Genomic DNA, 15179 nt, shown 5'->3' with positions numbered 1-15179 from the left:
ATTTATTTCTTGCATACTAACAACAGAAAACCTTTGTATTCTGATACATGTTCAAAGAGATTTCTGAATGTATCAATGATGTAATTAAAAATTAAGTTCAATGCTCTAAAACTTGGGGAATCTCGATCTGCTTTGAAGGCTAATCCTTCTGTATTTTCTCCTCAGAAGGAATTATTAGCTATAAAGTAACAGAATTTTTGTAGAAATAGAAAACCTTAACATATCTTAACGTTAAGGTTATCTCATACTTTCCATTAGAAGTCAATCTCCAGTTGCTTACAATAGTGTCTAACTTTAACTATCTAGATCAAACTTCTCTATGCTTATTTCTTTCATTGTATTGAATGGAAAGTTCCAGCAGAAACAGCTTATGCATTTCTAAGAAGTTAAAAAAATGTATTTATTACCAGTGTTAATCCCTTTCCTTCCATAAATCAAAACCTTCAGGTCTCAAAAGAATTCTAGTGCCTCCCTTCTTGAGAGGAAGGGTTAGAAATTTGGAAGAAGCAATTCTGGAGCTGAAGTAGTAGTCCTTGCTTTGGTAGGAGCTAACTTGGGGGTCGGAAAAATGTTATTTGCTATAATCATAGAGATATGCTTAGGTGTGCCTGAATTACGCAATACTGTACTCTCTATATGCAGCTGCTCCTTAGAGTTTTCTAGAAGCTCCCTGCTAGAATTTGAAAAAGCGTCATTAACAAGGAGCACGCCCCTAAGCTCACAGGTTTACCTGTGTCCAAAAGTTGACAGCTATCAGTAGTACTGCTCTGTGTAATGGAAGTAAATGGAAAGAACTTCAGTTTTTGCTAGGAGAAAAAAATTCTGGACAGGAAGCCACCTGTTCAGCTCTTCTTCCCTCATTAGCGTTAACGAATGAGTTGTGAGCTATCCAACCCTTCTTACTAATGAAGGCTTACTAGACATTCCCCTCACCTCACAGGTGGGGTAATACTTCTGGCAGTGGTGACAACTGAGGTGTAGTTCGCATGTGTATATTTTTTATCACAGAATATGGAGAGCTCATTTTACTGGGAAGATCAAAGAGGAAGGAGAACTGCAAGGGAGATGAGGGGAGACTAGAGAGGGGAAGAGAAGGGAAGAACAACTTGCAAGCACAACTGAAATCTCTTTCAGCTGGGGGAAGCATCCAAAGACTGATGCCAATCACCATCTAAAAAGGCAGCTAAAACATGAATTTAATGAATAGGAACTAGAGTCCGTTTAATTATATTCTAAGGTTATAAGAAGCGATTCAAATGGAAGAGTTAAGAAACATTAATATTACAAGATCCCTAACCACGATCTCCTAATTATCCATTGAATTTTGCAATCCCAAAAGCTAATCCCAAAAGTGCCAAGTATTTGCATTCCCTGTCAACTTTAATAAGGATTGTTATATACATACATACAGTCCTTTTGAGAATCACGACCATAGCATCATTAGCTAAATAAGAAAGGGTACTATACAGAATTCACTGGAGTAAATTTGACCTATATTAAATAATTTCTTGTAGTTTCAATACTATCATATGCAGTTACTTACTGTCCTCAGGTAAGTTGTTTTCCCGTTCTTCTCTCTCCATCTGTTGGCACCAGCCCTCCATACGATCTCTCTCTGCCTGAAGTAGCTTCAGAAACCAGTGGCCGTCTCGTGGGCACACTGACCTTTGAACAGCTTCCAGAGGATCTTCCGTGATAGAGTCAATCCAGGGGTCAGGGGGAGGCAAAATTGATGGATCAAAATCTGTATCAAAGTCATCATCCACTGCACACGCATGGTAATGGTTTCCTGACCCTTGTATGCTAACGGTAGAGGTGCTTGCATCTCGGGAAAATTGTCTTGATATTTGTCCAGAGCATGTATTGTCCTCTTGAGGGTCGATTATTTCAAAGTTCTCATGGAAATCCAGGTCTGCTTGCACGGCTGTTGTTACACTATTAGATCGTGTAAACCTGCGAAAGCTTTGGAGAGCACAAACATGAACTGTTTAGAAAGATTTTTCTAGGTAACTTGGTAAGAAAGGACTTATTCTGCCACTCCTCCTAAGACCGCCAGGCATGGTTCTCAGGCTACACTCGGGTGTTTTTTCTTGAAATGATCAGTGTAAACTTCTATCTCACTGCAAGCCAACAAACAAGCCTCTCCTTTTTCCATGCGAGCTCACTGTTTATATAGGCAAATATGGCTAATTGTTGTGTGGTTTAACAAAGCCAGAGGCCAGCCCAAGAGACAGCTAATGGTGTCAGTAGCTCAGGATTTTAGGTTACCAATTAATGAAAAGTTAAAGGGGACCAATTTTAAAAAGTGACTTACCTTTCAACTTTTAAAACTCACACCCCTTCGAAGTTGCACATTCAAACTCACAAGCCACATGTAAAAATCATACATGAGACTGCTATGATAGTAATACTAACAAGTCCACTATCTACATAAAGCTCTACATTCCATTTATAAAGAAGATAAGTATTTTAAAGTATTTTTTAACCCAGATAAGTATTTTGCATTGCTTCTTCAGAATTACTCTTCATAATTATGTACCTGCTTGTCTACTACTTATGCAAATACCACTGCCATGTCTCACAATTTTAGCGCCCATTACCACTGTTAAAACACCTTGTTTGTCACATTCAACCCTCAGTTTCAAAACGGTCTTCTCTTTTTCACCAAAGCTAGCATTCTCAGTTGCTGTCTATAAAAGAATAGAATAGAATAGAATAGAATAGAATAGAATAGAATAGAATAGAATAGAATATTTCAGTTGGAAGGGACCTACAACAATCTTCTAGCCAACTGCCTGATCACTTCAGGGCTGACCAAAAGTTAAAGCATGTTATTAAGGGCTTGGGGAATCGACCACCACTCTGGGAAGTCTGTTCCAGTGTTTGACCACCATTTTGGTAAAGAAGTGCTTCCTAATGTCCAGTCTAAACCTCCCCTGGAGCAGCTTTGCACCACTGCCACATGTCCTACCACTGAGTACCAGGGAGAAGGGCCCAGCACTTCCCTCTCCACATCCCCTCCTCATCGTGATGGCTGCTACTCTGTAGGTAGCTTCCTTTCACCTTACATTGTTTCCCTATGTTGGAGGCTCTGAAGGCAGAAAGCAAACCCTAAGAGTAAAGGTAAAAGCATGGGAAAGAGGAGGTTTGGGGCTTTGGGTGTGGGTGTTTTTTAAGTAAACAGCACTCCAAATTCTGCAGTACAAGGCATCTGAGGTGAAGAGGCTGATAGAGAAGGAGCAGAGGGAAGTGTAAGGAGTAAGAGACACCTAATGCTATTGCAGGGGTGGTGGTGAGAGCAGATACGACGAGCAGTAAATTGTGGAGGCAATGAGTGAAAAATCTGCAGGCAAATAATTACAGAGAGTTGAGATAACTCTAGAAAGTGATGCATCGAGGAACACAGGAAAAATACAAGAGAGGCAGACATCTATCTTGCCCCATGATGAAAGGAGATAAAGAAGGTAGGATCATGAAGTAATTAACATAGATGTTATTTAGAGTAGTAATTTCTAGGCTTCAGAATGAACACAGCTTTGAACTGAATAGGGACAGGTTCCCACTCCTTACAAATCCAGGATACCTGTGCACTCATGCAGCTGGTACTTTGCTTCTAATTTGTTTACAATCTCACATTTACTCTGGAAACCAGTGTTAGGATCCACTTGCCTGTGATATTTTGGCAATGAAAATGCTGAGGAGGCAGGGAAGCTGGTTGCTGGGCACCATTTCACTCCCTTTCATTTATATTCCACCTTCCACTGAAGAGCAATAGCCTATTAGACAAGAGCAACTGACAGCAAAACTTCATCAAGTGTATTTAGTCTGCAGTTGGAGAGCGAGCAGATGGAAGGATGCTGAGGGGGTTTTGATGTCCTGTATACCTGATGCATCCAGATACCTCAAGAGGAATGCAGCAGACCAGGGAGGACTGTATCAAGTCCTGCTGATAGAGGAAATTAGTGGCTGTTGATCTGAGGCTTTGAGAAGAGTAGAGCAAAGCAAAACAGGAGTTGAGAAGGGTTGTTCAATTAATAAAAGACACTGATTCCTCTGCAGAAGAAAGCTACAAGTAACTTCTCAGACACACCAATCCCTGGAAAACTTTAATAATAGATCGTGTGTATTTTTTTATAATGGCCTAGAATACAAACATTGTAATGTAGCACCTGCGGCTTGCAGTTCTTTTGAAACAGGTGTTGTTAAACAATGCAAAACTCATGCTTATGCCACTGTAGTTTTGCATGTTATGCACCAGCAAACTGAAAAATATGGAGCAAACAGAACTCTTCAGCTCGATAGTATTTATCCTTTGACAAGCAGAGCAAGGCATTTTGCTATGGACTGATACAGCAGAAAAAGTTCAAAAGGGAGGACAAGGATCATTAGAGATATGGTATGGCATCCATAGGAAGAAAAAGATTTCTTGGTTTAGAAAACGGATGGCTGAGGAGGGGTATGAGAGTCCTCTGAAATGCCAGCTAGGTGATGTCTCACCATTTCTCAGAGTGCAAGAACTGTGGGGAGGAAGGCAGCCAGTTGCAAGGCTTAGAGGTATAAAGATTTAAATCTAGTGAAAGGAAGCACTTCTTCACACAATGTGTAATTAAATTGCCACAGGATCCTGGGGAAACCAAAGGTAAAAATAGGTTCAAAGAGAACCTGATCAAATTCACAGGAGATAGGTCCAGGAAGAGCTATTACACAGATGTCATATCTAGTTTAGGAAGTCCCTGAACAACAGACTGCTAAATTGGGAAGGTCTACTGGGAGAACTAGTGCTTTATACACACCCTTTATACTCTTCCTTTGCACACACTCCTTTATACTTTTCCTAAGTATCTGCTACTGGCCCCTGGCAGAGAAAAGCTGTTAGACTGGTATTAGTGGTTTGAAAGACTTTAGCTTTAGGCTGACATTACAATGAAAATCTTTTGGTCCAGTCTGTGCTAGTTTTTTAAAAATTGCTTTAATTTGGCCACCGACTTCACAAATCCCTTATCTGCACTGAAGTGTGTGCGTGCACACACACACACACGCACACACGTACGCACACATGCTAATGTGTGCCCACACAGGCACATGCTCACACAGGATTTCATTTCAGTAGTTTAGTCAGGGTTCACTGAGAGCCAAAGCATTAGGACACGGTATACTCTTCCACACCTCCCAGGGTACTGGAAAGAAAATAAAATCCCTTAATTCAGCCTCATCCTTCCCCGTGCCCCTACCTCCACACCACAGCCACCTTCTACTTTCCTCACTGCGCTGGACTCTGTTATCCTTCTATTTTAGCTGACCATTTTTATTTTCATTTAACACCCTGGCTTTTCAGTGTACACCAAATCCCAAATGTGAAAACATCAGGGTCTACTTGCCAAAAGGATGTACTGCTTGAGGCTCTAAATTTCAAAGCTTTCAGGAGTGTATCTTATTGGGTTCAATATGAACTAGTACCACCAAAACCAGACTCTACTCAACAAATAAAATAGAATGACCTACTTTTTTTTTTTCCTTTGTTTTAGCTATATAATAGTATGTTACAGGCTTGCTCGACAGATTCTTGGCAGTGGATTGTGTAACCTATCTGTCTTCAAAAGAAAAACAACTTGGCAATAGAATATAGCATCAGTTCAAAATTAAAAAAATACTCCCAAGGAAATGTATGTTGAATGAAATGGAAATGCAGGGAGGCACCCACTATCTGGCTACCTTCAGCACATCTATATAAACTGCCTAATAGATGGTAATTTTAGTCTCTGACATAGCTTCCTCACTCACTTCCAGGATGTTTTACTCTTACAAAATACCATTTGTGTCCCACATGAACCTATTTTTTTGTTTTGTTTTCATTTAAAACTCCATACCACATGACAGCTGCTGAAGCTAATGCCTACGTTTTCACTGTTTCTACACATACAAAACATTCACAGGTCTACCTAAAAAAAAAGTTTTAATAAACTGCTGGTAATTGTTAAAAATAGAGATTTGCTTCTTCCTCTGCTTTCAGGCTTGGCCCTTTTGTAATCAGTTGTGCCCTGCAGGCACAAGGTGTAATAATTACAGCCTCAGAGAACAGCAGCAGATATCTGGCCTAAAGTGCAAGAAGCCATGAATCCTCAGACTGGATAAACCAGTCTGGAGAACAACAGCACGACCTGTTTTGAACAGAAACAGGGTCACTTGTTAGCATTCAACTCTGTTTCTAGGTCTTCTTTTGCTTTCTTTTTGAAAAACATGTTTACATTTAAACTCAGAGAACTTCTTTCTTTCCTAAAAAAAAAAACAAACAAACCCCAGAAAATATCTAGGTTTCAAGCCAACTGATGCATGGTAAGCCTCAGAGGCACCTATATTAAATTCAGCCTGCCTCACTTTACCCATTGGTTGTACTCTTTCTCGGCTGTGGGCTTCCCTGCTAAGGTTGCAACTGCTGTCAGCAGAACAAAACAAACTGCAGAAGGAGTTAGCAGGTACGGTACCATGTCTTCTCATGGCAGGACCTTTGGCCATACATCTTCAAGTTCCACAATCTTGTGTTCTTTGTTTTTATCCCTACCCCTCCTCCCATTCACATAGCCTTTTTTTCATCCTTAAGAGTCTTAGCAGGGAAACTGTAATCCCTTATGGCAGTGTTGGAATAGAATATTTCAGTTGGAAGGGACCTACAATGATCTTCTAGTCCAACTCCCTGACCACTTCAGGGCTGACCAAAAGTTAAAGCATGTTGTTAAGGGCATTGTCCAAATGCCTCTTCAACACTGACAGGCTTGGGACATCAACCACCTCTCTAGAAAGCTCATTCCAGTGCTTGACCACCCTCTTGGTAAATAAATGCTTTCTAATATCCAGTCTAAACCTTCCCTGGCATAGCTTTGCATCATTCCCACACGTCCTACCACTGGGCACCAGGGAGCAGAGATCAGCACCTTCTTCTCCAAGTCCTCAGGGAGCTGTACAGAGCAATGAGGTCGCCCCTCAGCCTCCTTTTCTCCAAACCAGACAAGCCCAGAGCCATCAGCTGCTCCTCACAGGACATTCCTTCCAGCCCTGCCACCAGCTGTGTTGCCCTCCTCTGGACGCATTCAAGGACCTTCACATCCTTCTTAAATTGTGGGGCCCAGAACTGCACACAGTACCCAAGGTGAGGCCACACCAATGCTGAATACAGCAGGATAATCACCTCTTTTGACCAGCTGGTTGTGCTGTGTTTGATGCACCCCGGGATGGGGTTTGCCCTCTTGGCTGCCAGGGCACGCTGCTGACTCACACTGAGCCTGCTGCTGACCAGTGCCCCCAGATCCCTTTCTGCAGGGCTGCTCTCCAGCCACTCCTTTCCCAATCTATACTTGTGCCTGGTGCTACTCCGTCCCAGGGGCAGCATCTGGCATTTGGACTTGCTAAATTTCATCCCATTAATCATTGCCCAGTACTCCAATCTATCCAGATCCCTCTGCAAGGCCTCTTGTCCCTCAGGAGAGTCAACAGCACCTCCCAGTTCAGTGTCGACAGCAAACTTGCTAATGGCGTATTCAGCTTCTGCATCCAGGTCATTGATAAATATACTGAACAGCACTGGCCCTAGAACTGAGCCCTGAGGAACACCGCTGGTGGCTGGTCGCCAGCCAGTTGTAGGTGCTTTTACCACAACCCTTTGAGCCCTGCCCTTTAGCCAGTTCTTCTCCCAGTGCACCATGGACCCACTCATCCCACAGTTGGACAACTTGTCCAGAAGGATGCAGTGAGGGACAGTATCAAAAGCCTTACTAAAATCTAGAAAAACTACATCCACCGCCCTTCATCCCTTCACCCAATGGGTGGATGACCTTATCACAGAAGGATATCAAATTAGTTAAAGGACTTTCCCTTTGTGAACCCATGTTGACTGTGCCTGATTATTGCATTATTCTTTAAATGCCTTTCAACAGCACCCAATATAATCTTCTCTGTAGTTTTTCTGGGAATGAGGTTAGACTAACAGGTCTGTAGGTTCCTGGGTCTTCCCTCATACCCCTCTTATAAACTGGAATAACACTGGCTAGCTTCCAGTCAGTGGGGAGCTCCCCAGACTCCCAAGACCTTTGATAGATGATCGAGAGGGGTCCTGCCATAACATCCACTACCTCCTTCAGTATGCTGGGACGAATCCCATCAGGCCCCATGGACTTGTGAATATTTAGCTGATAAAGCTGGTCTCTTACAATTTCAGGGTCCAAACAAATAGATGCAAACCAAGAAAAATATTCCTGCTCCAACCCCACTCCAGAAGCCACAGAAGCCACAAGCCACGCTTGTCACCTGTGGCACCTGAAACCTCCTCCCTGTCTACCCTGGGATCCCTGAAGGAAAGGCAGCAGCTCCAGGTGCACTCAGCCTCCCCAAGGAACGCCCCACTGCGGACCACAGTGCCCCGTGATGCCTTCAGGACATGGGTGCAGAACAGGACGAGGCAGGAGTGGGCCGAGTGACAGCAGTGGCTGTCTCAGCACCTGCAGGACCTGGGCCCACTATTGATAAATAAAAATGTCAGAATTTCAAGTAATGTCCCTGCTTCTGCACTCTGCCTAGCCTTTCCCGCTCCCACCACTCATTGCGATAGTATTGCAACGCTGATCCTAGGCTATGCTTGAAGAAGACCGCCCATCACGCTGAGAGGTTCTGGCCCTACCCAAGACTATTCTATTAGTGTGGGCCCATCTCCTGGGCAGTGCTCAGCCCCACAACAGAAAGCTGCCAAAGAAAACAGGTATGCTGTGGTGGGAAGCCGAGGCCTTAGCACAGCTCTCCACTGCTGTGTCCCCCCTGTCCCCTGCAGACCTGCTGTTCTGAGATGGCCCCTCTGCTCCCCTAGCATGGCAGTGGCAGAGCCCACAGACTCAGGAATTGGTACCCACAGGGCTCAGCCTGCTGCAGCAAGTCCATGCCTGCTCCACATGCACACAGAGCAAGGGCTGTCCATGTCCAGGAGAGCCGAGCTGCTGCACAGCTTACCCCGGGGCTGCACTCCCCTCTATCCATCATACTGGCACATGGTATGGTTCCCAGTGATGGAGAGGGTGGGCAGCCATCCAGCCCCGGCGCCCTGGCAGGACACCCCTCCTTGTTGGGTATCAGAGAAGGTTGAAGTCCAAGATGTAAGGGAATGTGGGGAAACCAGGTAGGTTTCCAGGGAAAGGAAATGTCTAATGCCATGTGGAGACAGCCCTTGGCCTCTTTACAGACAGAGGTCCCATAAACTGTTTGTTTTTGGTTTTTATACCATATTTTGGCCTTTGCATTGCAGAGCAGAGGGTGCTGGCTGGAGTGCTCAGCCTCCCAGCAGGGCCAGGGCTGGAGGAGAGAGGCTATTGCCAACCAGTGGTGTCTGATCAGAAATTTATGGCAAATTCTGCAAATGCCAGGCTTGGGGCAGCCCACCAGCGGGCTGAGAGCCACCAGGGCTGTAAGGGTTTTCTCTGATCACAGGCAGCCATGGCCAGGGAAGGAAATTGGCCTTGTCAGAGCCAGCGGCTCCTTCAGCTGCTGTTGATGCACAGGGCAGCGGGAGGTGTGGAGAGTGGGTCCCACTAGGGTGGGACTGGGCAGGAGCAGAGCACCTTCACCCCTGGGCACCCTGCTCTTCCTAGGTGGGGCCTCTTTCAGGCCAGATGCCTCTCAGCCAAAGAGGCCTCATGTATGATATCCTGAAGAAAATGGAAGTTTTGGAATTTTCAGCTAAGCCATAATAATGAACCTTGTGAGCTTGGCAAAACAGAATTTGACAGCCAAAGAAAGGAACTGAGAGATGGGAAGCACTTGTTTTATGACTATATCCTTGAGGAGAGCTGAGAGATGGATCAAAAGAAACATCCCACCTCAGAAGATGCTGAGAACAGTGATGAAGTGTATAGTCAAGGAGTACAACTAATTGGGATGGTGATAAGAACTAACACAAAGTGTCCTTTAGGTGAACTATCCTCATTATAATATTGAAAATCATGCCCATAGGCCAGGAATCCCCCCCATCCCCCAATAAACCCCTTACCCTCTGAGAATGCCGGTAAATTAAAAGTGAGTGTACCTTTAAGTTGAAGCAAGAAAGAAATTAACTAATTATTAGCTGACGTGTGTGAACATTAGCTGTGACTTACACATTTAACTGTATAAATGCCTTGTAGTTTCTCAGTGTTGTGTGCTAGCTTTGTGGGTTACCACCTAGCACCCATCTTTGCACAAAATTGAATTAAATAAAGTATCTCTGCTCTGTGTGTAGTTTGGTGTTTTGCTCACTGGGCGAATGAACCCACTTTTCAGGATAACAAGTATGCTGTGGGCAGGAAGTTGAGGCCTCAGTGCAGCTGGCTTCCACATGTCTCCCAGCCATCAGTCAATCAATTAATCTCCATCCATCAATCTCGCTTGAAACACGGTGGACCTTCAGGTGCTGCTTGGGCTCTTCCTCCCTGTCCTGCACTGCCCTGCTGCCCCCCAGATATTCACAGCGTATCTACCCTGCCCTTTCCAGCGTGCAAGTAGCACAGCAGCGTAGGGAGGAGGTCACGCTATAGAGACCATTCTCGGCCAATACACACTCTGTGATGGGCACATCTCTCACTAGCAGAGTCTGCAGAAGACTGAAGATCAGATTGCTCCTGGGATGTCCCTACCTCATATAAACCTGTTCTAACCTTTGCCTTGTAACACTTCCTGGGCAGCACAGGGGAACAGCTGGAACAAGAGGGAACAACACTTTGTAGAGCCCTAGCACACAAGACCAGGTCAGGGCCCTTAGCGTTAAACAGGGAATATTATTAAGCCTTGCTTTTGAAACCGCCTCTCTCTTATTCTGAATACTGGCTCAGTCACTCACAGCCAGGTTAGGATCATAAAATCATAGAATGTTTTAGGTTGGAAGGGACCTTTAAAGGCCCATCTAGTCCAACCCCCCTGCAATAAGCAGAAAAATCTTCAACTAGATCAGGTTGTTCAAAGCCCCATCCAACCTGACCTTGAATGTTTCCAGGGATGGGACATCTATCACCTTCAAAATTTCTCAGTGGAATGGCTCCCACTGTGGAGAACACAGATAGCCAGGAAATGCTGCAGACAAAAGCCAAGAAAATATCGGTCCCAGATCAGGTTAGTCAAAATGCAGATTTGAAGGTCCTGTCCTAAGCACTGGAGAGTTAAGAAGTTTGAGTTAGAGTGTAGGACTGGCCTGCTTTGCAGGGAAGACTCTAAAACCTGAGTACATTTTGTCAGGACAGTAAGTCACCAAACCTAAAAACCTAAATGAAAAAAAGAGAAAAATATGGCTTTATATATTAACAAAAGTGGTATTTGGGGTTTTTTTCACCACCACTTCAAATCATTTTACCTTATACCACACCAAGAGGTGGGGGCACCTTCCCTGGCCCCACAGAAGCCAGAGAAAATGGAGAAGGACCATATTTCTATGGTCTTAGTCTTCCATGCCAGTGTTCTTACTTCAGAAACTACCATTGTTCCAGCATTCATAAATTCTTGTGATGGCAAACCAAGTACAATTACCAGCTAATGGTTTGACTACGAGCAATGAGCAAGACAATTCTGGGGGTAAGGATGTAACAGGAAGAGATCTCGGGGCAGACAAAGTAAAATCCAAGAGAGACTAAATGTGATTACAGAGCTATGGGACTGAGAGCCCCTTACTCAATAAGAATGGGTGCTAATTGGCCTGGCACAATATATGACTTCTTTTCTGGTTTGGTAGAACTGTTTGACTTCCAACAACTGAGTCATCTTCTGTAAGTGAGGAATGGAAGGTGGTTCCTTGAGCTCAAGAAGAAGTCACAGGTAGAGAGAAAGGACAAACAGAAATGGACAGAAATGGAAGTGCCCTGAGATGGCACTGATCAGCTTCATTAGATACATGTTTCAAAATTGCCTTGGAAGGCGTGGGTCATGTGAGGAAATGGGAAGAACATTTTTGTTGGAGTTTTGTTAGCATCAGGGGGGAGATCAGGTGAGAGAAGAGTGAGTAACAGCAGGAAAATCATGAAGTTACTGCTGAAAGAAATGCGTACCATTTTTTTTTTCATGAGAAGGATCAGACAGAGGTACTCTATATAAATGCTAGAAATTGTAAAGCTGCACTTAGGGAATGGTTACAAAAAAGATTATTGAGAGCAGTGATGGATCCAGTTGTAATATGGTCATGTAGCGGTAGGCACATTTATCCTCTGAGCAGTACAAGAGGAGAAGGAGGTGGAGGACTCAGAGTCATTTGTCTTGGCAGCAAGCCCAGGTTACAGAGACTGAAGGGCTAATGAAAGGTCTGAGTCGAGGTGGAAGATGGAAGAGATAGATCTGTCCTCCAAAGATGCTCTTGTTTTGAGCTACTTAGATCAAGAAACAGAAGCAAAATCTTTTGCTTACTTGGTCCAAGCACAGAAGCAGGAATATTGAAAAGGACATGAGGAGGTAAGGCTCCTTAGTGTGAAAATGACAGCCATATGAGGTGAGGGAAAGGGGGAGGAAAAAGCTGGAAGCAAAGAAAAGGAGTGAAACAAATTTTGTATGGTAGGCTTTTGGTGCATTAAGCAAAGAGCTTTCTTGTTTTATAACAGTGCACTTAATAGCATAGGCTGGCATGGAAACATGATCAGTTACTGTATTTATCCTCTTTGCTGTGTCATTCTTCTCTTATTTCATATTTATTTAGTATTTCTGAAGCCTGGAAGATTTTTAAAAACATTCATTTGTCAAAGATTCAACTCAAAAGGGTTTTTCTGAGGCTCTGCAGATGTTATGGTGCAGGGCAGGGAAGAATGCACTGTATTTACAATTCTATTCCTGTAACAGATAATCAATACATTGTGCTCTGCTGTGTTAAAAAAAAAAAAAAAGGACTATAAGTGCCAAACTGTGATGATAAGCCCTTTGTGTCTTGAGTGCACTCATTTTCTAAGGATTAGGGGCTGTCCTTTATCAGCCAGTTCACTTCTGAAAGTCCATGATGGATTGCTGCTTGCCCGTCTGCTCCAAACAGCAGCAACCTCGACTTTATCAGCAAGGAAACCCCCAAACACAGCCAAACACGGCTGTCAGTAGGTAATGCACTAATATTGCTTTCTCAGGGCAGACCCTCATAGGCAAATCTTACCTTTTACTCTGGAGCAATAAAAACTGCAATAGAAAGAGAACTTTGGAAGTAAGGCATTTACAAACAGCCATTTCGTTCGTTCTTTGTTTTTCTTTTTTTTTTTTTTTCTTTTTTTTTTTTCTTGAGGGGAGGGAGAGGGTTGGCCTTTTGGGGTAGTTATTTCCTTTGTGCTCAGGCTGAAGGGAAATGGTCCTTCAGCATCTATTCTAATGTGCTCATTTATCTAATGCTGGAAGAGTTGTGGGTAAATAGGGCTAAGGTCTAACACATAAAGAAATGTCTGCCAGCAAGAGATGTTTTAGCAGGTTAATGAGGACCTTGGTAACAGCCTAGCAGGGTCATTGCAAAATCACATTTCTTTTTGCTGAAATCACTTCAGCCTTTTAAAACCACAGGAAAATACTCTGCTACTTTATGGGGAGAATTTGTTGAATTGAAAATGGTGTAGAAAACATGTTATTTTTGAGTATTTTTAGCAGACATAGGAAAAAACCAGTGTGAAAATGGACATCTCCTCTACTCACTACTGCAGACGGTGGGCCAGAGGAGGGTAGAGGGGCCTAATTTTGTCAGTTCAGATTTGCTGCACTCAGGTTTTCTCCGGAGAGCTTGTAAGGGTGACTCTTCCCTCACTGACAAGTGATACCGCCCCGAGGCTTCTCCCATGCTATGGCACAGACAGTTATCAACGAAATGGCTCCAGGATCCAAAAGTTACGCTGTGCCCAAATGCCTTGCGAAAAATGAACAAAGGCTTGGGTGGGTGCTTGTAGCCCCAGCAGCAATGGGCAGGCCTGCACGCTCAGAGGCAAGGGGGGGGTCCAGCTTCTCTTCAGCCACTGAGTCCAGCTTTGGGCAGGAATTACGGTTTGCAGATGTGGTCAAGCCCTCAGAAGCTTTATGTGTCTGGAAGGTGCCATGCACAGTTATTCTGCCCTGCAACGTAACTGCAATTTGTCATCCAAAAGAAACACAACCCTTGAAGACATTTTAGATTTTAGATTTAGATTTGAAGACTATTTTAGATTTTTTTTTTCATTTTTATGGGAGCATATTTGTTTGCTAATCCAGGTTACGCTGCAGATTGGAGAGAGAACCGAGTTTTACAGGCTTGCTTTTTAATCTCAACAATTTTTTGCAAGGGAGCAATAGCAACGCAGAGATGTCTGGGTGAGATACCTGAGCAAAAGTAATCAGTTTGGCTCTGCCATTGCACTGCTCCATGTGGCTGAAATTATTGTGCTGAAAAACAAGGTAAACTTCCCCATTAACTCTATGCTGCTGCAGCCATCTCAAGACTAATACTCTGTCTGCATCACCTTCTGCTATTTAGGTAGATTTTCTGGGGAAAGAGTTTATTAAAAGTGTATTGACCTTCAAAATATGCAGCACTTGTATTCCCATTCTCCCACTGTTCCTGAAAATTCCCCTCTGAGAAATAAGAGCTACAGCATTTATTAGACTTGGGTTTTCAGCTGGGTGATCTAACAATTCATGCAGGAAGCAGGCTTATATGGTCATGCATGCAGGAAGTAGGGCTCTTAAAAATTAATTGTGGCATAATTATTTACAGTTTTAACTTTTACTCACCACTTCTCCTCCTCTACTTGAACTCCTATGGACTGGAACTTACTGGTTGCTTTATTTTCACCTGATCTGGCGGATTCTTCAGCACCATCAACCTTAAAAAAATTAACCAGCTAATTAGAAAGTGTTTTAGCAGAGATATCACCCAGCTACTTACTATTTCTATGCATGATAACTACTAAGTGTCTACACACATAGCTTGTACCATAAAAACCTTAATCTAGTCAGATAGTTTATCTGTGGTGCGCTAATTTCTGATGTTATTAGTGAATATTCATCATTCTCGTCAATCTATAAAGCATTTCTAGTAAGACAACGTTCAGCCTGCAAAATGCAGATGGAGTTTATCCAGTATTTTATGGAGGCTGGATGCTTATATTTGCCAGAGCAAATCTCTGAGCAGCTGTAACTCCACTTGCTGTGCTCCGCCATTTGTTTCATTTTACCTGTTAATCTGTATGTGCGTGCAT

The 15179-nt window shown here is 43.5% G+C and overlaps 1 protein-coding gene across 1 annotated transcript in view; it reads right to left on the bottom strand.

The window, feature by feature from the left end:
* The window catches only part of DLGAP1 (DLG associated protein 1), a 435074-nt gene that overhangs the window by 17341 nt on the left and 402554 nt on the right, over positions 1-15179 (bottom strand). The window contains exons 9-10 of the mRNA XM_075084759.1: positions 14713-14804; positions 1544-1962 (exon numbers count right to left, since the gene is read on the bottom strand). Coding sequence (XP_074940860.1) covers positions 1544-1962; positions 14713-14804 — 511 coding nt within the window. The remainder of the gene's footprint in view (positions 1-1543; positions 1963-14712; positions 14805-15179) is intronic.

The sequence above is a fragment of the Phalacrocorax aristotelis genome, chromosome 2, assembly GCF_949628215.1.
Source record: "Phalacrocorax aristotelis chromosome 2, bGulAri2.1, whole genome shotgun sequence".
In the NCBI taxonomy this organism is placed as follows: domain Eukaryota; kingdom Metazoa; phylum Chordata; class Aves; order Suliformes; family Phalacrocoracidae; genus Phalacrocorax; species Phalacrocorax aristotelis.
Note: the sequence above shows the minus strand (reverse complement) of the source record. Positions and strands in the feature narration are given on the sequence as shown.